Source organism: Micrasema longulum, unplaced genomic scaffold (assembly GCF_059751315.1).
Source record: "Micrasema longulum isolate JH-2025_06_02 unplaced genomic scaffold, ASM5975131v1 h1tg000103l, whole genome shotgun sequence".
Classification (NCBI taxonomy): Eukaryota; Metazoa; Arthropoda; class Insecta; order Trichoptera; family Brachycentridae; genus Micrasema; species Micrasema longulum.
In genome coordinates this window covers 320,690-346,917 of record NW_028277309.1, presented here as the reverse complement: position 1 = coordinate 346,917, position 26,228 = coordinate 320,690, and the positions used below count along the sequence as shown (strand labels likewise).

The 26,228-nt window shown below is 31.8% G+C and overlaps 1 protein-coding gene across 1 annotated transcript; it reads right to left on the bottom strand.

Moving 5' to 3' along the window:
• Positions 1–9,543: 9,543 nt before the first annotated feature.
• On the bottom strand, positions 9,544–25,572 carry LOC148284631 (uncharacterized). The gene is made up of 9 exons (XM_088237578.1): positions 25,321–25,572; positions 25,050–25,205; positions 23,922–24,051; positions 21,679–21,911; positions 19,714–20,063; positions 18,828–19,110; positions 18,615–18,696; positions 17,361–18,451; positions 9,544–15,489 (listed from the first exon to the last, which is right to left on the bottom strand). The coding sequence occupies exons 1-9, from the start codon at positions 25,361–25,363 to the stop codon at positions 9,878–9,880; spliced, it is 7,980 nt and encodes a 2,659-aa protein (XP_088093704.1). The 5' UTR covers positions 25,364–25,572; the 3' UTR covers positions 9,544–9,877.
• Positions 25,573–26,228: the final 656 nt, after the last annotated feature.

The window sequence follows — 26,228 nt, the reverse complement described above, 5'->3', positions numbered from 1 at the left end:
ATGAGTATATAAACAACATAAAATTTTAAAAATACAATATAAAGCAACAAAAGATAGAACAGTGTTTAGAAGTAAAGTTGGTATAAAAGAAAGAAGATGAGTATATAAACAACAAATATTTCAAAAAAATACAATTTAAAAAAATACAATATAAAGTAATAAAATATAGAACTGTGTTTAGAAGTTTAGTTGGTTTAAAAAATATATATTTATTTTTAAATAAGCTAAAGAAATGCAGTTAAAGGTTTAAAGCAGCTATTTTAGTGAAATAGCTAAAAACGAAATACCTGTTTATCAATTAGTTTTTTACTTATTTATTTACTCTTGAAGGAACATTTTACAAAATCATTTTTGAATTATTTTTCAGGTATTTCGATCCAGTCTAAAAAGTAAGTCTTTTCAGGAATATATTTCTACCCTCGTTTTGAGTTGGTGAGAACTTTTTCATTAATCAGTTGTTTTAGAATATTTTTAGGAATGATCGATTAACGTGATAATCGTTTATTAAATGCATATGAATACTGTTGCATTAATCCCATTAAAATTTATTCAAAATTAACTTGAAAATAAACATTGAATAGTTGCTATTATTTTTGTGAATTCACACTGCAAATACTGGCAACATTCGCGTTACTCGATAACCTGTATATAGGTAGGAAAAAATAATTTCAAAAATAATTACAAAACGGAACGAAATATATCAAATTGAATTTTTGTTTTCATTGAAACAGTTTTTTTTAAATTTCTACAAATTAATCATCATTGTTCTCCCAATTTCCGCACGTAATGGTGCATGGGGCACTGCATTAGTAAACCAAATGCAGCGTAGTTCGATCATCTGTGACATGAAGGAAAGGTGACCAGCTTTAGGTGCCAGTCTTCAGTGCCCACGCTGCCAGGAATCAAACCCAAAAGAAAATGAACGCGTCAACCACTACACAATGAGGCGGACTTATCTTCACTCGATTTCCTTCTTAAGGATTTTTACCTGACAGCAGCCATCGAATCGAAAACACTCGTCCAATGTTCTAGTTCTATTTCACGCACATAACTGAGGGTATTGGAATCAAAGATAGAAACCTCAAAAAAAAAAATGTTTTTTTTTAAGAAATATTTGCGTTCTTATGATTTACCAAAATATTTCATTTTGAGGGCCATTTTCAATGAGTTGTAAATAACTCACTATTGGAAAATGGGAATCAAGTTGGGGTAGAGTGGGATTCGAACCACGGACCTTTGAGCCGCGAGTTCGAGACACTAGCTACGGGACCACAACCCGATTCTAATTGAAGTCATTTGTTGTTTATCAACTTTATTGTTATAAAATCATGAGTTGAGTTGCAAATGTAGTTTAAAATCATACTTCTGTTGGTTTGAAAATAGTGTTTGGAAGCAAACATAACATTATCCATCAGCCATTTTATTCAACCAATAACAGGCTTGAGATTTAAATTTTCAAAATGGCCGTGCCATACAAATATTGAGAAAGTTTTTTTTGAATTCGTGTTTCTATTAAAGCTAATTTATTCGTATCTTAAAGTTTAAGTTCAGTGAAAAAAACATTTTTAACGTGAAGACTCTTTGGCATCAGTGTAGCAGTTTTTGTTATTTTTCTCAAAAAACGAAAACGGGAGTTTGCTTTCTTTACTTCCAATGCCCTTAACTGTATTCTTCATTCTCCTGAACACAGAAAAATTAATAAACTGCTTGTTAAAAAAGTAGTTTTGTCTTTCCGATAGACAATTAGTAGCTAAAATGCAGAAATAAGAAATAACAAATACCCAGAGGCGGCTCTGTAAAATCCTAATTTATTATTCACTTCCCAGATGACAGATATTTCGTCCAACAGCGTCATGTCGCATTTTGCAAGACAAAACAGTACAAGGATTTAACTATTAATAGGGACCAGGGAGGACTAAGGACTGACGACAGGACGCGTGATGTGACCAATCTGATTGGGCAAAACATTCAATATTCTCACTCTTGCAAATAAGCGACACTGGTAAAACGCGTACCTACATTCCAAGAAAAGAGTATAATATATTTCAGCCTTCTATCACTTAGTTATGATAACATTAACGGCTTATGAGGTATCTAGTTCGATTCTCCGTCTAGGTAAACATTAATCGTGTATGATTTTTTTACTGATCAAAATTTGTCAACTCACAGTGAAAGCAGTAGAGTTAAATTCAATTAAAATCACGATTTACATTGAAAAAAAAAAACTATTTTATTAATAAAAAAAAACATTGCTTTTTTGTATGAGCGAAACCGATAGAAAGACCAGCGGTCTTTGAAATGGTTATTCGGGTATGTGGGGGGAGTGGTTTCACTGTTCAAAATACGCTATTAGTAGTACTTCGACATAAATCGGGTTTTCTCTTCCAATTTTTACAAACAATATGGGAATCGGGTTGTGGTCCCGTGGCTAGTGTTGCGAACTCATGGATCAGAGGTCCGAGGTTGGAACCCCACCTTACCCCAACTCGATTTCCGCTTTCTAATAGAGTTATTTACAACTCGTTGAAAATGGCCACTAAAATTTATTTTTTATGTAAATTATAAGAACACTCATATTTCTTTAAAAAAATTATTATTATTCAACCATCTTTCAAGAATGTTAAGACTATAATAAAATAGAAAAAAAATAATATATTGACATTTATCACGATGTCATGAGAGTAAATGATTATGTTGCTGTGTTTCTGAAGTCAAATGTCTAATATTTAATTTTGTGCATGTAAATAAAATAGAACCAGGACCCTAGACAAGCGTTTTTGACTCTATGGCTTCTCTCAGGTAAAATTTTTGAAAATGGAAATCAAGTGGAGAGGTTCTGAGTTAATTTCCTGACGGGGTGGACATGAAATATTAATCTTTAATTTTCTTTTCTACCATGTATTGTCGGGGTTACGTTCAAGGCGCACGGAAGGAATGCGGTAATGTGTTTTGACTCTCCCGGTTAAGTTTCGACAAAAATTATATATTAATTATTCAAACATCACATCGCCATTGCCAAAACTGCCATGTCTAAGCTCGATAAAATCTGGAAAGACAGTGCCAATATAAAGCTAGTCAAGAGTTTGGTTCGCTCCATTTTCCTATACGCTGCAGTAACATGAATCATCAAAGCAGCGGTAAGACGAAGAATTGACACTTTTGAACTGTGGTGCTGAAGACGCATGCTCCGAATTTCGTGGACAGCTAGACGTAGGTACCAACGAGTCCATCCATCGAGAGTTAAACTTTGACGGTTTAACTCGCCTATGACGCATTCTCCAATTCTGCAAAGCAAGTTCATCCCAAGTTGCGCGTGGCAATGAGGATAACCCGGAGCGACTGGTTGTGGCCGGTGGCGTGGAGGGAAAAAGAGGAAGAGGTAGATTCCCTACACGATAGACCGGTCGGGTCAGGACAGCGGCAGGCACTTCCGTGGTTAAAGCGCTGCGTGCAGCACAATCAAAGGAGAGTAAGAGAAAAATTATGGGTCTTGGGTACAAAAGAGCCAATGTCGGATCACATTTTTTTCTTGCCAACATTTTGTAGAGTTGATGTCAATGGAAAAATACATATATTAGAACATATATGTATATAGATATACAGGGTGTTCTTTAAACCCTGTCACATCCGAAACCACGATGATCAGTATGAGCAAGAAGACATATTGGCACATAAAAAAAATTTTTAGAAAAAATAAAATTTCAATAAATAAAATATTTAAAAAAAACAAATGGTTGCTCACTTCTGCAGGAGAGAAACGAGGAGAGGGGAGTTTAACACATCGTTAACCACGCGGTAGCGCCCCCTTCGCTTCTCCCCTGCAGAAGTAAGCAACCATTTGTTCTTTTTAATATTTTATTTTTACAAATTTTCTTCGTTCTTCATATTTTTTTAATATGCCAATATGTCTTCTTGCCCATACTGATTATCGCGGTTTCTTGTATTGTATATTTATATACAGGGTGTTCTTTAAACCCTGTCACATCCGAAACCACAATGGTCAGTAAGGGCAAGAAGACATATTAGCATATTAAAATAAATATTTAGAACGCAGAAATTTTTTTAAAATAAAATATTTAAAAAAACAAATGGTTGCTTACTAAAAATATTCCTCTGTAAGTATAATGATGTTGCACTGTAGTTGTTTTTAATTTGGGAATTAAGATATTACTACCTGTTCTAGGTCGCGTACTTACGTTTTGTGACCTAAAAATACTACTATTTATTTTGTCTTAATGTATTTGAAGCAAACAATTATTTTTATATAACAATTTTATACCTTAAAACTTAATTTTTTAAATAATTGAACAGTGGGAAAAGCAGATGTTTTTTTCAAAATAATTTTTATAATATTTTTTTGTATTTTTTCGACTGGTAAAATGTTTGTTTTAAAAGCACCACCCCATCCGACTATTCCGGACTGTAATATGGATTGGGCTAATGCAAAGTAAATTGATTTAAATTTTTCGATGGTTAATATATTCCTTAATCTAATAAATATTGTTTTTTTTTTCATAGCTGTTCTCAAAATAAATAAAAAACGCTTTAAATTCCCGTAAATAAATACGAAAAGGCTAGCAACTCCGTGATATTATTCACACTTAATGAACAAATCTCTAAAATCGCATGGATGATTCTCAACAAAAAAATGCTAATAAAAAACATAGGTACATAGAAAAAACTCCATCACTATTTTTAAATGTACATAATTCCAGGTAAACCAATAGCAAACAAAATTACCATCTAATGAAGTGTGCAAGACCTAGCGAGTTTAATACTGTCACATCAATCGGATATATCGACAAAAGGCAGAAGAGAAGCGAAATCACAACTTTTATGAATTAACAAAATACCAGCAGTGGTGCTATGTGTAAATTTAATATGATTAAGCAATTTTCAACGGATCGGTTGACACCCCTTGCAAATTAGTGCACTCACCCTTGGATAGTGTTTGGTACCAACCTAAACTGCACAGGCAGGGTAGATATCTAATTGAATATTACGGAATGTTTGCAGGAGAAAGGAATGCTTTAGGGACACTGAAAAACATAAGCGCATTTTTAGTAATAAACTTACTGAACCTAGATATTTATAACAGGGAATCAATTCATTTATTTGTTATATCCAAACGCTCTCAGTGAGCTTTTACATTTTTGCAATCATTGTGATACGTAATATGCATAAAATAAATACATACGTCAACTGGACAGTGATATAAAAATACAAATGGAAAAATATAGAAGTAAAACAAAATAAACATTAATGAATGGAAAATCCTTAGGAACCAAAGGAAACTGATTAATTAATGTACACAGACAAGCAAAATATTAAGTGAGAAGGAAACATATTTTCAATAGCTCTGTGCTAACAAACCCGGTCAACTAAAATCGAAATCAGCTGGTTGTGAATTTTTACAAAGAAATATAAATGTTCATGGAAGCGGAGAGAGAGGGGGGAAAGTAGAGTTGGAGCTATACAATGTCTTCTCCCTTTTATGTACTTTTTATTTAATATTCATATTTTTACTTTTTTAGAATTCAATTATTTTTCCCGTCTCCTCCTGCATTCATAATAAATTAGTGTGAAATCTGTAATTGGTCTTACTTTTTTAAATTGTTCTTTTGTATCTTGTTTTATATAAAGACTGTATGATTTCCTTAATAAATAAATAAATAATTCAAATAGCTGCAGAAGAAACATTTAATGAAATAAGACATTAACACAAATAAAGAATTTTAAAAATAGGAAGGCTCCCGGAATTCACAGTATCCCAAATAAACTGATAAAATACTCAGATTAAGAAATCCACAAACTCTTTAACAAAATATTAGCAGCAGGTATTATACCAGAAGAAAGGAAAATTAGTATAACTACACCTATATTTAAAAAAGGATAGAAGAAAAATCCTGAATTATTGAGAAAATTCTTTACTGTGCACAACACTCGAATGAGGAAGTTCAGTGGTTTTTTTATTTGTTAATCGACTATTAAACTAAGTCAAAACAATTTTTTTTCAATTTTTATATATCGTATTATCAGCGCTACGATTTTTTAAAGTTTTGTATTTCTGAAATAACTCCGCGTGTAACGTCAGAGGTTCATTTCCGCTTATTCTTATTCGGTTCTTCCCATTGGTCCAGAAGCGACAAGCAGACCGGAAATCTTCCATAGCTCTCAGACCATAGGTTGATTCACATGATCCAGTGACGTCATTCATAGTGCATTTTTATTAAAATATTTTTTTGCGAGTCATGCCCACTTAACCAGCAGTACAGTAAGAAACGATTTGGTGATTCCAATAGCACGAACAGTTGTATTCCAAAAATCATTTCTATGTAACAACCCTAAACTGTATACCTAACCTGATTCCGTCAATATCTGATAAACAATAAGTATTGAAAAAGAAAATTACGATTCGGTTGACAGACATTGGAAGTAACGAATCAGAGAATTTATTTAGGATAATAATCTAAATATTATGCAATTCCATTGAATCATTTGTAAATTTATTATATTTAAAAAAGAAAAAAATTATATTAACATACACTGTATATTATAATAATAATAATACTTTATAGATTTATTCCACTTTTATTTATAATTATTTTTGAACCTGGTCACTGGTAAAAAAATTATAAAACTATAAAGTATTTTTATTATTATAATTAAAATGCAGTTCCACCAAGAAATGTCAGTAGAAAAACTCAATATACACTGTATATGTTTTTTTTTTCTCTGTTAGGCTATAACAGTTTTTCTATTTCTTCAATATTATTTTTATTGAGGGGAAACATATTCGATAACCATATTTGCCGGAGCAAATCAGTTTCTTGGAACTGGCATTTGCCCATATAGGAACCGATTGCAACATTAGGCATACTAATATTTCTGACTTGCTGACCCTTCACATACTGAGCCTACAAGCAGAATTTGTCAGAGTGTTTTTTGTGCCATTTTGTAAATTATGAAATGTATGTATAAATAAAAAAATTCAAATAAAATATATTATTAGAATACTTCTAGAGAGAATATCCAATGCAATGGTAAAGACAATTCAACCATAATATATACCAACTACAAAACAAAAATTAATGTGAATAATTAATTATCCTAACAAATTCCAACAATTGATGGTATTAGACAGGGAGATGGTCTGAGCCATTTTCTATTTAATCTTATGATAAATGAAATTATAGAAGAGGTTACTGGCTCGGAACTGGGTTGTAACCTTTTGTAACATTTTGTAAAATGTACAGTAAAACAATTAATATTAGCTATAATAGCTAAATCTGAGGATGACCTACAAAGAATAAGTTTCTAAAATAAATTATTCCGTATTATTTCTTCACCTGGTAACGTGGTCAAAGTACCTGAGAACACGGATTTGCACAGTGGAAGAAATACGCTGCTTAGTACTCAACTCTCAGATTATAGAAACGCAAGTCCTATGGGTTGTTCAAGGTATCTACAACATTCTACGCCAGCATCACATTTCGAACGCCACTTTCTGTCTTCGTTCTCTTTCTCTGAAGGTCCATGTTTCTGCGACGTACAAGAATATAGTAAAAATTCGTTTATAAGCCGTGAAAAATAATAAAACAAAGATAGAGACATTCATTTATTGAATTGATTGAAAACTGTGTGACCTAAAAACAAATCACTGACTCTATCGTAATTTTTAATTCAGTGTACCTTAAATATATATATAAAAAATTCAACATGTACAATAAGAGAAGTATGTATTTATGCAATTCTTTGTATAACCAGGATTGCATTTATGAATCAAAAAAATTATCGATTTTTAAAAATCGAGTCACACGAAAATTATATTATTTGTATGAAATTTTGTCAGTGACGATAATAAATTCTTAATTCCATACAATTATAAAAATATTTTTTTGTATGAAAACCTAAGATGATAAATTTGTGATTAAGGTAGGTTAACTAAAATAACAAACAAAGAAACCAAGTCAGTAGAGTGTAATTTCAAATACTTTTGTGAACATCATTTTAAATCTATTTACAATAATTTGTCAACATACAACTCAACACTATCATAAATTAACTTATGATCTTAAAATTATCCTGATTTAGAATAGTGAATAAATTATTAACAGTAAAAAAAAACATAATATTACATTATCAATACACATATTTTATGACTTAATTATATTTCACAATATTTACACAAATAATACATTGCTTACCAACATTTGAACACATCCCGAAAATCTTACAAAGTGACTATAAAGCATCCGAAATACAATTACAACCATGGGTAAACGCACCGCATAAATGCACAAACTTAATAATATCAAATTATAATGTCTTATCAAATGAAATCAAATATGGAAGACGTTGATCGAGTGCTTGTTTTATATTTCTTAGAGTCAATACGTTTTCATAAACTATAAATTGTCATGCTTAATTAGTTTTAAAAATAACTTCATTTTCACATAACCAATTTACAATTTGAAATCTCACAATCAAATATAATAAAAATATGAACCAACTTTTTGAACATTTTACTCCAGAAGAGGTAATGTTTTGAAAATGCAATCAAATAAGGAAGTTCAGTGGTTTTTTTTATTTGTTTATAGAATATTAAACTAAGCCAAATTTTTATTTTTATGTATCATATTATCAGCATTACGATTTTTTAAAGTTTTGTATTTTTGAAATAACTTGTCCGTTTACGGTAAGCAAACCGGATAGCTTTCACAGCTCTCTTATTATCGGTTGATTCATATGAACCAGTGATGTTGTTCAAAGTAGTTCGTTTTTATTAAAATATATATATTTTTTTTTGTACATTTTCAAGAAACTTTACGTTACTATTTAATGCTCTAATTTTTACCGCGCGCAAGAAAACATATTTGTATCTAATTTCCCGTAGGACTGAAGTACCTCATTACCGTCTAGTGGTTAGTGTGTTTTCCTACTATCTCGGGTTCGATTCTCAGTAAGGCAAATGTGAATTATTTATTTAAAAACACACAGCAGCATTTAAATAAAACCTAGTGAACTGAAATACTTGCCCTTGTGCATATAACAAATTAACAAAATACACCGCTATTGGAGTACCAATGCAGTGCTCTATGCACCGTTAAGTGCAGGTAAGAGAATAATGATCAATTAACTTGAAAGATGAGCATATATTTATACTTCTTAAATTAAAATAGCATATACACACACATGCATAAATTTAATGGTTCAAACTAACTTGTAGTTTCAAACCAAATTTTTAAAAAACCAATATGTCTTGCTAGCAATAACAATATTACAAAAATGACTTCTTTGTCTGTTCGTACCCTAAGCAAAATCAATTTTAATCCCTTTTAAGATATTTAAGACTGTATTACTAACATTGAATATTTCTACCAGAATTTGTTGTTTTGCATTAATTTAAACTTCAATTGGTACTCATATTAATCACATAAAAATCGATCATAATATCTTCACTTTTAATGTTTTTTTTCTGCGCGTGAATAATCATCGGTCTTAATACATAATAGATCATTAAAAAAAATATTTGTTTTAATATTTTTGTGAGAATGTCATCAATTAGTATTAAGCCCGAGATGAAAGTCCATTGGGAGTGTGCCACTGTGAATGATTTATTTTTTAAGTATAAATGTTTCTAAATGTCTAGAAGGTTTTTATATTTCAAATATAATTTTGGCAATTAATTTATATTTTAAATGAGCTGTACACAATATTGTAATTTTTGTAGAAAACAGACAGAAAACGATTTGTATTCAGCACTGTGGATATGTTGTCAAAGAAGAAATATAGCTTTGGTCATTATGATAATGCTGCAGTTCTAAAAATTGAAATAAATTTATGTATTAAAAAAAAATAAGGACAACAAATGACATTAAGGACCGTGAATTTTGGTTAAAATAGATTCTATGTCCAGTTGCTTTAGTAAATACTGCGGAGTAAACTTTGCCTTCTTTGAATTCTCTTCATCTCTCTCATCTGAATCTTCTTCACAATCTTGTCTCTTTCTTTTGTCAGCATGTTCGGGAGTTTTGTGTATTTCCACCGATGTGGTCTCCGATTGAAAATCATCTCGGTGGTCAACCTTGGGTTCATCGCAGGAATTTTCAGAGAGAATATCTTCAATTATAGTTTTCTTCAGTTTTTCACATGCTACCTCAACATTACCAGATATGGGGAATTCCTCTATACGACTGAAGAAGAATGGACTTCTAGCAGATTCATCATGCGTAAGGATAGAATTAATAGCTATTGAGGTTTCAGTCTCAGTTACCTCTTCAGATTTATAGTTGAGTTCAGAAATATCTTGAATACTTTCGTTCTGCTCTTCGCATTCATCCATTAGTAATTCTAGTGGTCTCTTTGGTTGAGTTTTCTGGTTCCAACTTTTATTTTTTACATTGGCAGTTGGAAAAGGATCTATGGTAAATAATTCAAAGAAATTTGTGAATTGCACATTGCGTTCTTCTTCTGTATTCGTTTCAGGATTTACGATTGTCGCACTTACACGGAAGTTATCAAAATCGATACCTAAAGGCATTAATTTTGGTCGTCGTTTGAGTGAACGATGTAATATTGTTTTGAAGTTATCAGTTGAATCATTACAAAGATGAGTTTCCCAAGTGACATGATCATCAGAATCATCAGAATCATTGGAGTTATTGATTTCATCTGCTGAAATATTTTGTGAAGGAGTTAAAATTTCCGAAACATCTGGCAATCTAGAAGAACTTGGTGAAATATTTATTTTAACTTTGTTACCTTCAGTTATTACATCCTTTGCTTCCATACTGACATCATTCTCATTCCCTCGAGATTTATCAACATTTGCATCAGATTTATACCCCTTTGAAACTTTTGGTTTAATTTCCGCCGAAATATTTTCCTTAATTTCCTTTGAAGTTTTAGAACGAGAAGTTGATTTAATTGGACTTTTGTGCTTGTTTTTTTTTAAAACTGAGGTTTTTACTTTTAAAGGGCTCTTTTTATAATTCATACTGTGACTTTCCTTAGGTCTGTAATGAGACTTAGAACTATATTTTAATTTTTTAGAATTATCAGTTTTTGGTTTAAGATCTGTTTTCAATTTCTCATTTTCCAGGTGTTTTTCATCATTGTCTTCAAAGATATTTCTCGTAGAATCCAAACTCTTCAATTTGTCTTTTTTATTAACAGGTGATTTACTAAAATGTACACTATCATTATCCTTTTTTTCTTTATTTTCCAATTTTGGTTTCGAACTAGAATAGTTATGCAGCTTTGTAGGTTTTGCTGATGTGTCAACATTTTCATGAATTTTTAATGAAGTAGATACTGATTTGTTTTCGTCTTCATGGGATTCCGTGACTTGTGTGGCGGTTTTTAGATTTTCTCGGTTTTCAATATTTATTATAGAAACGTTGACAGTGTTAAGTTGACCTGTAGATTTTGAACAGTTAGAAGAAAATATATCTTCAATAGCAACCGTATCAGTCAAATCCTTCTCAATTTTTTTAGCACTAAATTCATCAAATCCTTCTTTCTCTAAATTTTTTTGAAAAGGTGTTTTTCCACCATCAGAGCTACAACTATTAGCTATAAAATTTTGGATTTGGAATAACTCAGACGAGTCATTCAAAGACTTACCACTTGTTGATTTGGGATCATAATTTAAATCAGTGGAATCTATATCTGCTTCATCAGAGCTCAGGTGTAATGTCACAAAATCTTCCTCAGTAGACTTTGGGGAGCATAAAGGTCTTTTGTTATCTTCTAAAGAACCGCCCTTAACTCTATCAAGATTTTGAGAACTAACAGTGATTGCATTATCTTTAGTAGCAGATACACTTTCAAAATCCTTTGTATCAACTTTGGTGTTTAATCCTAAATGGGAAGCTGCCATATTAACTTGAGCATCTTGACAACTCACTGTCGGAATATTACTAATGGAATTTTGGGATTCAGAACATTTAACCAACAAGGTATCTGGCAACGTGTTTTGAAGTTTACGGGGAGTAGAAGATTTTCTTCTAGATTTAATTAAACTAGTACTATTATTGCTGGATTCACTTTGAGCATTATCATCTTGAACTTTTTTAAGAGTTGACAGGTAAGAGTCAGATTTATCAAGAGAAGGATCAATAGAATGTTTTACGTTGGTTGGTTTTGAATGACTTTTTAATGATAATTGCGATGATTGAACAACCTTTCTAGTGGCCTCAATTTTTGTTTTTTTTTTGGATTTTGATTCCATAGGAGCATTGAGTTTGCTTGACGCTTTTAAAGATTTGTCTTTTAATTGTGTATTTTTATCCACTACCAAAGGGTTACTTGTATTTTGATTACTTGTAACACTTTGTCTGGCATTTTCATTTCTTGCATTGGGAGTCGATGTAGAGTATTGTTTTTGTGTGTCAATGAAAGACATTTTTATTACTGTATCATCGAAACTACTAGACGACTGTGTCGAACTAATAGACGAACTATCACTAGATAAATCTAAATCTTGTGGAAACTTTTTGGTTGATGTAGAAGGCTTACTACAACTATCATTCACTGTACATTTATCAGGATAACTGGTTTTTAAACATTTATCAGTCTTTGGTTGCACATGTGGAAAATACACTTTAGGTGTCACTCTCGGTCTTAAAACCCTCGTCGGTATTACTTCTTCAGCGGTTTCTTTATCTTGTTCTTCCGTTTCTTTCTGTACTTCTTGTTCCTTTAAATCATCTTTTTCTTCATTTTTATCTAGTGGTTTAAATTCAGGTGACACTGAACATTGTGAATCTTGAGAAAGTCTCTTTTTCAGAGCTTGTTCCATAGCATCTACATTGAACTCTATCTCATCTGGTTTGTAATAAGAACTACTACTTGAATAATCCGTAGGACGAGATGAATATGAACCGGGCGTACAGTCTTTGGTAATAGGTTTAGATGTAGAGCCAACAGCAAATGGTGTGGGAAAGTTAGGCGTCGGCATATCTAATAATTTCAGAGATGATAATCCCAGATCATTGAAAAACCCTGGACTTATAAACTTTGGAGTTTCCAAACAATTAAAGTCCATGATTCCACACTTGAATGGGGTTTCTAAAAGCGAGGCTAAATTGCATTTAGCATTCATCGGATTGAAATCGTGTTCTCTCGGCATATCCGGAGTTATTTTGACAGATGGAACAGGTGGTTCGAGAATAATTGCTACTTCTGTTTTCGCCACTTGCAATTCATTTAAGTTGGAAGCAATCGGAATTTCTTTGTTTACTACAGTCACTGTTTCTTTAGAAGAAGACTTTCCACTGTGTTTAGAGTTCTTACTCTTTTTTGGGGCTAAACTTGAAGATGCGTTTGTTTTACTTGATGATTCTAAAGTCAAATCTTTACCTGAATTATTTTCAGAAGTGATTTTAGAACTGTTTTTGTTTTTAGGTGTAGATTTATTTTTAATTTTATTCTGCAGAACTGGAACTGTTTCTTGAACAGGTACAGTTTTTTTGGATTCAGTTTTCTCATGTACAGAATTTCTCAAGTTTCTTACCTGAAGCAAGTATTTTTGGTTGGTTATAGAATCATTTTTTTGCTGGATGACAACTGAAGGGTTCTCTTTTTGTAAATGTTTACTATCAGGTAACATAACATTTGATTCAACAACTACACAGTCATCATTACTATCTTCTCCAAAAACATCGACCATTAAAGATTTTTTATCGAGTGTATTTTTAGTTTTATAACCTGTGAATTCATCAGTGTCTGTGTGATTTGGCACCGTAATAACCTCACTTAATAAGCCATTTTCATTTTTCCTAGCAGGGTCTGGGGTTTTACTCAATGCATTTTCTAACAGCTTCCCCTCATCCTCAGTGCTCTTAGATAGATTATCTTTAGTTTTCTGAATTTCAGAAGTTACATTTGGCTTGGAGATTTTTCTTCGTGATTTGGGTTTATTGGTTTTTAGGATAGCCGGTTGATGCTTATCGGCCACCTGGGCCCTGATTTCTTGATCCCAACGCCTCTTGTCTACACTACGAATACGAGCCCATTCAACTGCTGCTGCATCTTCCAAGCGCTTTTTTTCTTCGGTAATTAACTCTTTTTCAAGCTGCCTTCTCTCTTCAGCAACTCTTTTTTCTTCTTCCTTGATATGTTCCAAACTTTTCATTAGTTCGTTTCGAATCATATCAGGATCTTTATCAGAGTTAACAGTTTCTTGGCTTGTTAAAGTTTCTTCTGTATTAGATTCTATAGTCTCATTTTTACCTCGAGTCCCTTGTTTATTGGAGTCTGTACTCTTGCTAAAATTATCAATGTCAATGTGCACCGACTCGTTGGAACAATTTTTTGAGAGGACTGCCTTTTTTTTATAAACCTTTCGCTTACAGTCATTACTTTTGTTTGACTTTTCTGATTTCAAGAACGAGATATCATTGGAAGAAATTATTTTTCCTACTCCTTGAACGTCATCCCAAACATTGCTTATTTTGGGGTCGGATTTATCTTGTACTTTCCGCCTCGGTGATGTCCTTACTGGTTTCAGGACTTTACACCCAGAGTTCTGTTTAATTGGAAGTTTTTGTGGTTTAATAACTTTACAACCAGATTTACGTTCTGGGAGAGCCTTAATCAGTTTTATTCCCTTACATTCTGTTTTGCCTACAGATTTTGTAAATTGGATTTTAGGCTCAGATGCAGTTACTGCGTCAACTATTTCACCTTGTGTTTGTTCTGGAATAGTAGGAAACAGTTGAGACTTGACACTGAGTCCTTTAGGTTGCGAGTTTTGTGACTTTTGGCTTGTTCCGTGAATTCTGAGAGACTGTTTCGGGGAGCTTTGAGTTCTTCTTTTATCATCTTCGGATCCCCGAGGTGGTGTATTAAAATCTAGAACTCGTACATGTGTAAAGCTCCGTCTAGGAGTAGAGGAACTTGACCTTTTTCCTATTATTAAGTCAGGAGTATTTCTTTTTTGTTCAATTAAATCATTAGAAACAACATTTAATCCAGCTGTAGTGTACGAGTCAGTTAAAGTGTTTTCATTGTTATCAAAAGCTGCTGATGCCTTTTTGGAAACAAGTGTTGAAGGGGGAAGTTGAGAAGCTTTGGAACCTTCATCGATAACATAATGATCCTCTTCCGAGGTTGCGTAACTTTGACTACTTATGGAATCTTTAATAAATGATTCTTCTTTGTTTTGGGGTGACATGCTTTTGCCTGAAAGCTGACATTTTAAAGGTATTGACATATTATCAAAGTTTTTCAAAATGGTTGAATTTCCGTCGGTATTGCTCGTATTATTAAAATAACCTTGGTGAAATTGGACGGAATTGACTACCTGACCTATATTTTTTTTTTGCTCTATCGGGGTAGATATGGTCCACTTCCTGTTTGGTTGATTTACATTTCCAGCATAGTAATTACTATTGGACTCGACGGATGGTACAGGTTCAGGTATTGAAATAGTTGGAATCATTTCTGACATTGTTACAGATCCAGTCAGTATCTTAGATGTATCTAAAATAAAAAAGAGAGATTTATTCATTCACCTAATTCAAATTGACAGGGACAATAAATAGTTTTTGCATAATCATTTAAATGCAAGGAAATTCAATAGAGAGAAAAAAAATACAATTTCAGAGGAGCAAATCTTTTTAAGTTTGAAATAGGCCACCCCTTTCTACTCCTTCCCTCTTTTAGCAACAAGCTCAAACAAACATAAATACACCCAGATAAAATCTGGTACAAATTCGTTTGGATATTATTTCGTGGTTTGTAACATTTTTCATAGGGGACACGTATGAAAAATGTGTTTTTCTCACTATTGTATTCATAAAATTAAGATTCTTATGATTCAAGAAACAGTAAATATTATGTATTAACACAAAGTTTTATTGGGAAAATTTAAACACAATTTTTTTTCTTTGTGTGTTCACTTTATTGTATTTGATTATTATCGCACGGAAAATTAATATTTTGTAAATATCACCTTTAGCTGCAATTATAAAAAGTTTTTACTTATTGAACTTTTTGTACAATATGAATTGCACATTAGCAGATTTATTGCCACTTGGCAATTTCTTCCAATTAAACAAATGTGTCATTTGAATCTAAATAAAAATGTATGGAGTGCAAATGTATGGAAGAATACTAATTGAGGGAGTAAGAAATGTGATTAAAGATAGAGTGTGAGATATACAGAGCGGTTTGTAATAGATCAAATATTTGCTTTACGAAACATGACAAAAATTTCTTGCTAAAACCAAAAGCTTTTCTGTGCATTTGTCGATCAACAAAAAGCGTCTGATAGAGTTGACAAAGATAAATTGTGGAAGTGTTATGGGAGTATGGGGTGAACGGCTATAACAGGTATAAAGATAGCACAGCATGTGTTAGGGTTAGTGGTTTGACATCCCTAAAGAGTCAGGATGAGTGATATCACCATGACTGTTCAATATAAATATACAGTACAATCCCATTTTTACCTTCCTCAATTTTACGCTTTCCCACTTTTTACACCGCAACGTTAGCGTCTCATTTTTTTCATATATTCTTGTACAAATATTCCACACAATGAACATTTTTTTACATATTTCATCACCCCGGTTTTCATTTCATTCATTTGATATGTCAAAATAGCCAAAATTATGTCGGCATTAAAATAACTAATAATGGGTAAATTATTGTCTTAAAATAAATTCAAAGCAGATGCAATGTAATCGACCTTTTTATTTAAGTGTCTAATTTTCTTACGAGCTATTTTGCATTGAATTTTGATAATTTTTTCAAACAAATACAACATTAGTTACATTCCGATTTCCTTTAGGGTAAGTTGAACAAAAATGCCAAATTAACAGTTTCGAAATTGTCACACGCAGTTGACACACGTTTAGGAATAGTAAAGTCTTTATTTCAATAAATTTGATGCAGATATAGCAATAGAAATATTAAAAGTTATAAACATAATGTGAAAAGAAGATTAAAAAGTGATTATAAAAGAACAGAACAGTTATTCCGAGACCTAAAAATGACAGTTGTATTCCAGTGATTTTAAGTGATGTTATAGTAGAAAAGGTGATGAAAAATTATTTTATGTGTTCTAAGAAAATTTAAATCTTTATTTTAGTGTTACATTTTAATATTTACATGTATATTATTTTAATTTGTATTTAAAATAAATAAATAAAAATACTAATATTTTTTGAAAAAATGCAAAATATCAAAATCTTTTTAATGAAATCATTGAAAATAGGCCAAAATGTTCAACATCCCCAATTATGTCAGTTCTTACAATTACAATTTTCTGGCGGTATATTATTTATACATAGTCTAGAACATTTATTTTATTTTTTCAAAAACTTAAAAAAGGGATTTCTCTGTATTTTTACCTGTGTTATCTGCTCCTACTAAATACGTCGGCATGTCCAAAATTTGTTTCTTGGAAAAGCTATTTTGCTTAGAGCCAACATTTGCGATGCATGATGCCGATCCAGGAATATTTCCACTGCTGATGACAATATCAGGAGCCTTACCAGTCACTACCACTCTACTGACAGTGCAGACTTTAGTCATACCACTCGGGAGTGGAGACAGATCACATTGCTTGGTTCGCTGTCGGTTTAGCACAGTCTTCAGTTCGTACATCGCTGCTCTAGGTACAACTGAAGCCTCGGCTGGAATCTGTTTCTCAGCATTTGAAACTAAATTTAAATACTGCACAGATGGTTGCACAAACTGAATTTTAGGAAGCGAAGCGATAATATTTCCTGTTTGCATAGGTATATGTACATTAAAAGGACCTTGAAGTACAGGTGCGGTAGTTGGCCTTATATTGCTCATCTCTGTTTGGGCTTGTTGTATTTTATTTGTCTCATTCGGTTGTACAAGATTTTGAAAACTTGTAGAGATATTATTTGCAGCCTCACTATTTGCATTAAGATGATTACCAGGTGTGGAGGCTTCTTTGTTAACCAATACTTTGGAGACGGTTTTCGGTTCAACCGTGACGTGTGCAGAATGTAGAGGCAAATGGTGAGAGTAACCAGTATTGGTAATAATCGAATCATCGACCTGCTGAACAGAGAAAGATCCGTTATTAGGATCAATTTTTCCTTGAACAACTTCATTTGATAAAATAATAACATTTTTGCTGGATATTTTAGGTTCATCCTGTTTGAGATCTACAGTTGGAGAATTACTATTAGAGGACGATGCTTGGCCAGATAAATCATCCTCGATGTTGTGAGTGCTTCCTCTGTAACTTTCCCTCAAGATGTCCATTCTCTTTCCTCCCCTCGGATATCGCCGAGATCTATTGAAACTTTTAAACGGGGAAACATTCAACATATCAATCGATTTTTGGTTGCATTTCTGAGGGTGAGGATCATTTTTCATTAAATTGTTTCTGACCATCCGCAAATGATTTTCTCCTATTGATATATTTTTGCCTTTCTTTATCCAGGAAGGTGGTTCATTTTTCCTGCAAAGCAAATTTAAGATTAATCATTCGAAGAAACGGACTTCCGCTTATCTGCTTAATCCACTGGATCAATTTATTAAATGTATAATAAGTAATAAGTTATTAATTGAATCGGCATTCACTTTGTAACACTTCATAATAATTTATAAATATAAGAACTCACTTGGATGAACAAGATTTCTCGGGAGTACTTGTGCTAGGCCCACTCGCAGCATCTGAATCTGAAGAACTTTCTACCGAGGCAGCTGCAAAAGTGATGCAATGTTATAAATATGGATATATAGACTGCATCCGGACCTGGATTCTTTTTTGAGTTGGATCAGCATAATTAATGTTGAAGCTTCAAAATTTTATGAGTGTGTATTGAATAACTTACCTAAAACATCAGTTACAAGTTGATCAAATATGGGATCCTTTTCAGTCTTTTCTACAATGGATTTGATGACAGTGTCCAACTGAGGAACATCATCGTCGATAGTAATTATATCAGTTTGGTCTTTACTTGTTTCCTTTAATGTCAAAGTTTCTTCCTGAGATTTGTTCGCTTCACCAATAATTTCGTGGACCAACTTGCTGGATGAATTGTTAATTATCCTGTTTATATTCTCAGCCAACTTCTCATGTAACTCCGGACAATCTAGGAGTGCATTTGTAAGGGTCTGCAAAAGTGTAATGTTGATTTAACCATTCGTCACAAACTGACTAAATTCCAAACTATTCCTACGGGTCTGGGGAAAATCGTAATCTGCGCAACTAAGAAGATCATTTAACTTATTTTAAACTAAATAGTCTTGAAGAAAGAAGAAACGAAATAGACCGCATTTGGCGATATAGAATTATTACTAACCCACGACTTCACTATTATATACAGAGTTGATCATTTTCCTCCAAAACACAACATCAAAATATTCACCAATATTAAATTAACAATATGTATCATCATTGTCACCATCCCCCTTATCCTACTATTTTGCAAAAGATTTTTTTATTTTATCTTTAATATAAGTTGAAAAAATATGTGTGTAGCTAATAAGTTAGTTCTTAAAAAGTGTAAAGGGTATAGTTTACATTGATAAATAATTCATATATATATATCGCCCTTATGGTGATTTTCCACAAAAATTGCGCAGTAAAAATCATCTGGAATAAATAAATAATTTACTGAGAATTATATTTAACTCAATATTAGAATATTCATGATTATGTATGTATTTTAAGATTAAATAAATACATAATAAAGTATGTAACAATTCAGTACTCACAGTAACATTGAAGGAATCTGAGGGAAACGAATCATTCACAAACGACTTCTTCTGTGGGCATTGCTTTAACTTTGAACTGAACCGTTTGGAGGAACTTTGGTTATTGTCAGGTACTTGGGTTGATTTTACAAGCCCGAGGGCTTTTCTAAATTCTACTTCTTCCATGTTGCATGGCTTATATTTATTCTTTTTGGGATTACTCAGTGACTTGTTGAGATTTTCCTTAAACACTTGCGATATTGATTTGGAGAGACCTCGAGTCACGGGAATATTCATGTCGGAGGGAAGACTTCTCCTGCTTTGCTGCATTGCCTGTGGTGTGGCAGGCTCGCAAAAACATTGCGTAAATCCTAAAAAATACAATGGTAAATTTTATTATTTAATAGTGAGGGCATTTTTACTTGTTATTACAAACAAAATTTATTTATTTTATTTGATAAAAAACTGATTTTTTATGAAATAAAAGAGATGAATAAACTAAAATTACAAAGTAAAAAAACTAAAAAATAATAATAAAGCAAAGACTATTCATAAAAAATAAGTAAGGCACGGCATAAATACGCAGTAACATTTTATTATTTTTTTAATCAATTCTATTATTGGGTAGGTAGGAAGAAATTGCCTTAAGGCAATATGCCCGCCCTTATATGTATATATATTGTATATGTATATAAAGTGTCAAATAAATAAAATTATTTCTTTCATATTTCGTGATAAAAAAAGGATTATTATTATAATTTTTTCCTTTTGATAATATTGCTTAAAAAAGGATCTTTATCAAAAACAGTATTACTTGTATTCTTTATCGTTATGTAGTTGAATGCTATTTTACTTTTTTAAATCATTTCAATTTTTAATCTGTGATTTTTTTTCATAAATGTTATAGCCCCGCCACACTTTGCTCCTTGTGCTGCCGCCCTCTCGCCCGATGTTGCCCTCTCCGCCCACACACTGCTCTACTCGCGCAATTAATTGCGACTCTACGCACTTGTCATTTGTCTGCTATATAATAGACGATGAAACTATGGCAGCATTATGCATTTTTAGTATAGCTAATTATATCAATGTCATACAAAAAAATATACATAATTCAAAAATGACACGTGCGTCTTGTGTGAGCGCTCTATGCGTACCACCTGCGTACTGTGACTGCGCAATTATGTGGCCAACCACTCGCGCTTATATTGCGGTCCTTTGACTCGTGATCAAAAACTGACAAAATAGGGAACGATGGGCACGACGAGGAGCATGATGTGCGGCATGATGAGTAATGTTGCCACACTACGTCTCTGCCTCCTTTCATCGCTACTTCCCATGCCACTCGTCGAGTGTGTGGCAGGCCCATTACATTTTTTACTGATATTTTATATTATTTTATTGTTATTATCAATTTTTAATTGCAAATTTTCAATTATTTAATATAGGTAATTATATTTTAATTTATTAACTGCTGTGGTTATAATTTTTATAATACAATTGTGTAAAGGGTTATTTAAACCATATTTTTTTTTTAAATATATATTTATATGTTTTCTACTGATTTTATCATTTATACTGTTGTTTTTTTTTTATATATATAAAATAAATCAATATTATTGGTAACTAAAATGAAAATAAAATTATTAAATATGAAATAATAATTTGAATATTAGTCATTCAAGCAATACAATAATTGTCTTATAATACATTTTTTTAAATAATTAAGCTACTATCTACCCTGTAGCAAAGTACGAAAACATCAAACATGTTTCAAACAAAGTCCACCATCGCCATATCCAAAGATGAGAATCTTATTACGCCATCTCCAAATTATTTTGTTTGATAACTATTTTAAAAAACTCAAATATTTGGCATATTATTGATAAAAATTAGTCAATAGGTACTACTCATGCCGTAAAACACTCATTTCGAACATTCACAAAAAAGAAAATGGTGATACAAATGATAAACGACTCATATACTCACTTTTATTCCCAGGCAGATCAGCCAAGCTAGTAGCCTCTGCTAAACTCTCATTGGAACGCGTTACACCGTGTATTCGGCACCTTCTGTCACTGTTGCGAATAGTTCTGTCTTGCCTCTCTATGGAAGCAGCTCGTGGCGGCATATCCAATATTTCAGTCTTTATTGTTATCACACTGTCGCAACTATTACTTCTTACATGTTTAGACTTTTGTCCCAAAGATCTTGCCTGCAGACTAATAGAAAAAAACCAATATTGGAATGAATACTTGAATGAATAGCCAATTGTCACCAGTTCAATATATGTGTTCGGCAGCGGCTGTTATGGATGTTATTCAAATTTTTAATTGGGTTTTACTATGTTATTGGTTCAATCACAAGACCAAAAGCAAAGCCAAAAACATAGGAACCCAGGAAACCATTGAAGAACTGCAGCCGGTGCCGAGAATGAGAACATCTTATGGTCAATGTTCGCTCTTATATCTTGGACAAAAACCATTCAACAGTCTGCCAAAAAATGTCCGCAACATATCAACATATCCAAAATTCAAACAGAAAATAACAATTATATTAATGAACAGAAATGGAATCAACCCGGAAACTATAGTCACCCTATAATTCTGATAATCCAAGCTAAGCTACCTACTTTTAGTTGATACTTGTAACAATGTGTTTGTATTCTAATTAAATTGTTTTCTGTATATCTATGTAAAAACAATTCGTAAAAAATATATATATCACACTAAAAAAAATAATTAAATGTCTTCCTCGACACGGGTTTTCCCAGTGAGGAATATATTGTAAATTCAATTATGTAATATATTTTTGTGAAGTATTAAATAAATAAATATAATACTGGTAATCAATAATATTCATTTGCTGACTGTTATTTTGATTTTTTTTAGTGCCATAAAGTGTTATTTATTCATTTAAAAAAAGATAACAAATATTTTTGTAAACAGATTGTTTTTTTTCAGTCAAAACAGATATTTAAGTTCTTATGATGTACCTAGATATTTAAATTTTAGGGGCCATTTTCGACGAGTTGTAAATACCTCAGTATTAGAAAAAGGGTATCAAGTTGTTGTAGAATAAGCTTCAAACCTTGGACCTTTGATCCATGAGTCTGCGGCACTGGCCATAGGCCCACAACCCGATTCAAATTGGTCAACCATTTTACTAACCATCTGTTCACTATATGTTATCGTGCAAACGTGGTAATTTCATACCAATTCAATAGTTTTCAGATCGCTTCTCATCTATGGTAAAAATAAGCAATAAGGAACAAGTTCAATACAATATTATATGAGATATAACCCTAATCATAATGCAACCACTTTTACCATTTACTATTTGCACATTGAAGGTTAAGTCCATCGTGAGGTAATACGGTAATTATTGATCAATGACAAATAAAAGTATATGGGAAGAAAGAGAGAGTATAGGAAACTGAAACAAACAGCAACAGCAAAAGTATTTGCATTCTTTTTAAGTAGGTATGACATAATTTCTTAGGCACAAATATTATGTGGGTTTTATAGTATGTACTAAAGAGTTCATCTCTAAAACATGAGATTTCATAATAATATATGAACTTTGCTGTACATATTTGTTTACTTGTCAAAATTTACAATAAAACTTTATAAATCATAAATATAATAATTTTATATGCAATGACCTTCAGTCGATAAAAATAAACAAGGAATTAGAAAATAGTAAACTAACAATAATTCATCTTGAATTCTATGTAAAAATCAATAATACAACATAATGGAAGTAAAATATACAGATAAATAGCATTTGAAATGTTTGAGGTTAGAAAAATTACAAAATACCTTTGGTGTTTTTACAAAATAATTTTAGTCTAGCAGCATGCATTGTACATTTTCTTCTTTCTCTTCTTAATATTTAGCTAATTCAATTGATTTCGATGCAATTAAAGTATTGAAACACACATTTATGAAAAGTAACTGATCAAAACTAAGGCTTTTTATGGGGAGTACCTTGACTTTTTATAATATGTTATGATTAATATCATAAAATCATAGTGCTTTACACATTTACAGATTAGACATGCACTAAGCTTAACTTGCATAGTTCAAGCTTATGCTGGGCAAGTAAGCATCTTGAAAGGCATCCGACCCTTCTCGGGTCGGATGATATGAAATACTGTGAAATAGAAATAAATCGAAGAAAATCACTATTATTTTAAATATAAATTATATATGATAGTTCCGATAACTCACCTCTGAGATAATTTTTCAGCCTTTATTTCTACGTCAGTATTTCCTTCACTAATAAATTTGACTTTCTCCAAAAGACTTCGGCATTTGGCAATACGCTTTCTGAAATCCTCTCCATTATCTAGGTCCAGAACTGAAAAAAAACAGTAATTAAATAAGACAATTCATTGATATTAATTATAACTAGGATATTTTTAATTAAAATTTTATTCTAATTGAAAATTGAAAAAATATTTTCTTTTGGAATGATGAAAATTGATTTTTTATACCCATATTGTATTACTGATACTTGGTGCAATGGTTAGCACATTTGATACATAGGGCCTTACTTTTAAACCCGGTATGAAGTTACACCTAGACATGGTGGTAGAATAAGGAAGGGAATACCATCCTTAATAAGGATTACCACTATGCCTATACATAACTTTATACTAGGTTTATAATGCCCATAGTATCCAGGGTTGGTTTCCTGGAAAGGTCGACATAAAATATTTATTTACACTGCATTTGGTGTATAAAAAGATAAGTCCTAAGCACCATAGGGTGGGGATAAGGAAATTGTGATATTTACATTAATTCAATAGAGATTAAATTTCTTTATCAATACAACAAGAAATGTGGCCTATCGGCCATTACCTTATATACATAGTATCAGATTGCACCTACATAGGAGCAATCTCTTGAGTCTAAACTACACAAAAACATGCTTAATTATTACAATAATGTCTCGGGTATAATGTGATTATACAAGACAGTTAAGTAAATAGTTACTTGGGATATTATGTACGAATTGATAGCACAATTTGGTATCCACTACACCCTGGGCGCAAAATTGAACGACAGAATATTTATTTTAAGTGCTAAGTATTCAAAATGGAGCTAAAAATTTAATCATACATTTAAAATACACAGGATGAATTGCACAAATCTTTTTAACCGTCCAAATCATCAAATTGAATTTCTAATATGAATAATGCTGATGCTATCTAAATTTCACTAGCTGAACAAGGTCGAAAAGATGAAGTATCCATATTCTTGAATATTATTTTGATAATTGTACTATTTTGGCGTAGAGGCAAAACAAATACATAATAGAATCGTATAAATTAAGTAATGATAACTTAAACTTACTGTACGAGTGAACTGCACAATAATCTTCTAAAATGTCACTCAACGCCAAACCCATTATTGTTGTGAAGAACCCTCGGCCCCTGCATTCTTCCAAGTGTCGACATCCTTTGAGGAATTCATCATATGCTCTCATGCACCCCTGCTCTTCTAAATAACCTGAAATATCGACAAAAACCACATCTCAAAATACGTTAAAATTGGATAATAAACAAAGAAAGTATTTCCCGCCAAACAAAAACTAATGACGCCTAAAATAAGTTAACGGTCTCACCTAAGACCAGTCTCGCAACTTCAGATGGTAAGAAGGCACCCATTTTTACAATGTTACACACAAATTATTATTTCGTTCATCAAAATTTGCAACTATAAATATCGAGAGCAATTATTTTCATAAAAATGTATCGTGAGCATTTTCAGGACAACACACATTTCAACACTTCTCCCAATTTCAAAGTCACAGAAATCAAGTCAGAGAAACGAAAATAATAGACGAAAAATTTACACATGTTGCAATAATTCATGTGTAGCCATATAAATAAAAGTACTAACAGATGACAGCTGCCAGGAAAGGCGATGCGAATAAAAAAATAACTATGCAAATTTGTAGTTTTGATAATTCAATATTTACACCAGCGACGCCGATAACCATGTTGTATATCTGAAAAAGCATCACTTAACATTTCCTTGTTCTAAACACATTTTAAAATGTTTATTTTTCTATAATACATTACAATTTTTAAAAGTTTAATTAATAAAGTACCTAATTATATTTTATAACCCCTTGAAAATATTTGTCCTCTTTTTATCCATTGGTATACTAATGCAGTGCCCTATGCTCCGTTGGATGCGGATAGAGGGTATGATGATGATTTTTAGTAGTTCGAATAGTAAAAGTATGCATTGTGATTGTACCAAGTTTCAAATCACAATTAATTTAGTGGCTATAGAAAAAAACGCATAGGCATAAAACAAAATGTTATTAAATATAATGCATTTTTAGGCTGGAAAAATTTAATTACTAAGTATCGAAAATAAAGAACGTAAAAGATCAGTTATTAGGTATTATAAATATTTAAATGTTTCATTCTGAAATATATATTACAACAAATGTATATTTATTACACACTTACATCAACACCACTATTAGGAGGTATATTGAATTTAGAACTTATTGATTAC

Bases quoted from the DNA above. Each gene is read 5' to 3' on its own strand.
- LOC148284631 (XM_088237578.1), bottom strand. From the start codon at position 25,363: ATGGGTGCCTTCTTACCATCTGAAGTTGCGAGACTGGTCTTAG. The intron at 24,052-25,049 runs GTAAGTTTAAGT...GTTTTTTTTCAG, and splicing joins TTGTGCAGTTCACTCGTACA to TTCTGGACCTAGATAATGGA. The intron at 18,697-18,827 runs GTAAGTTATTCA...TCACTTTTGCAG, and splicing joins ACTTGTAACTGATGTTTTAG to CTGCCTCGGTAGAAAGTTCT.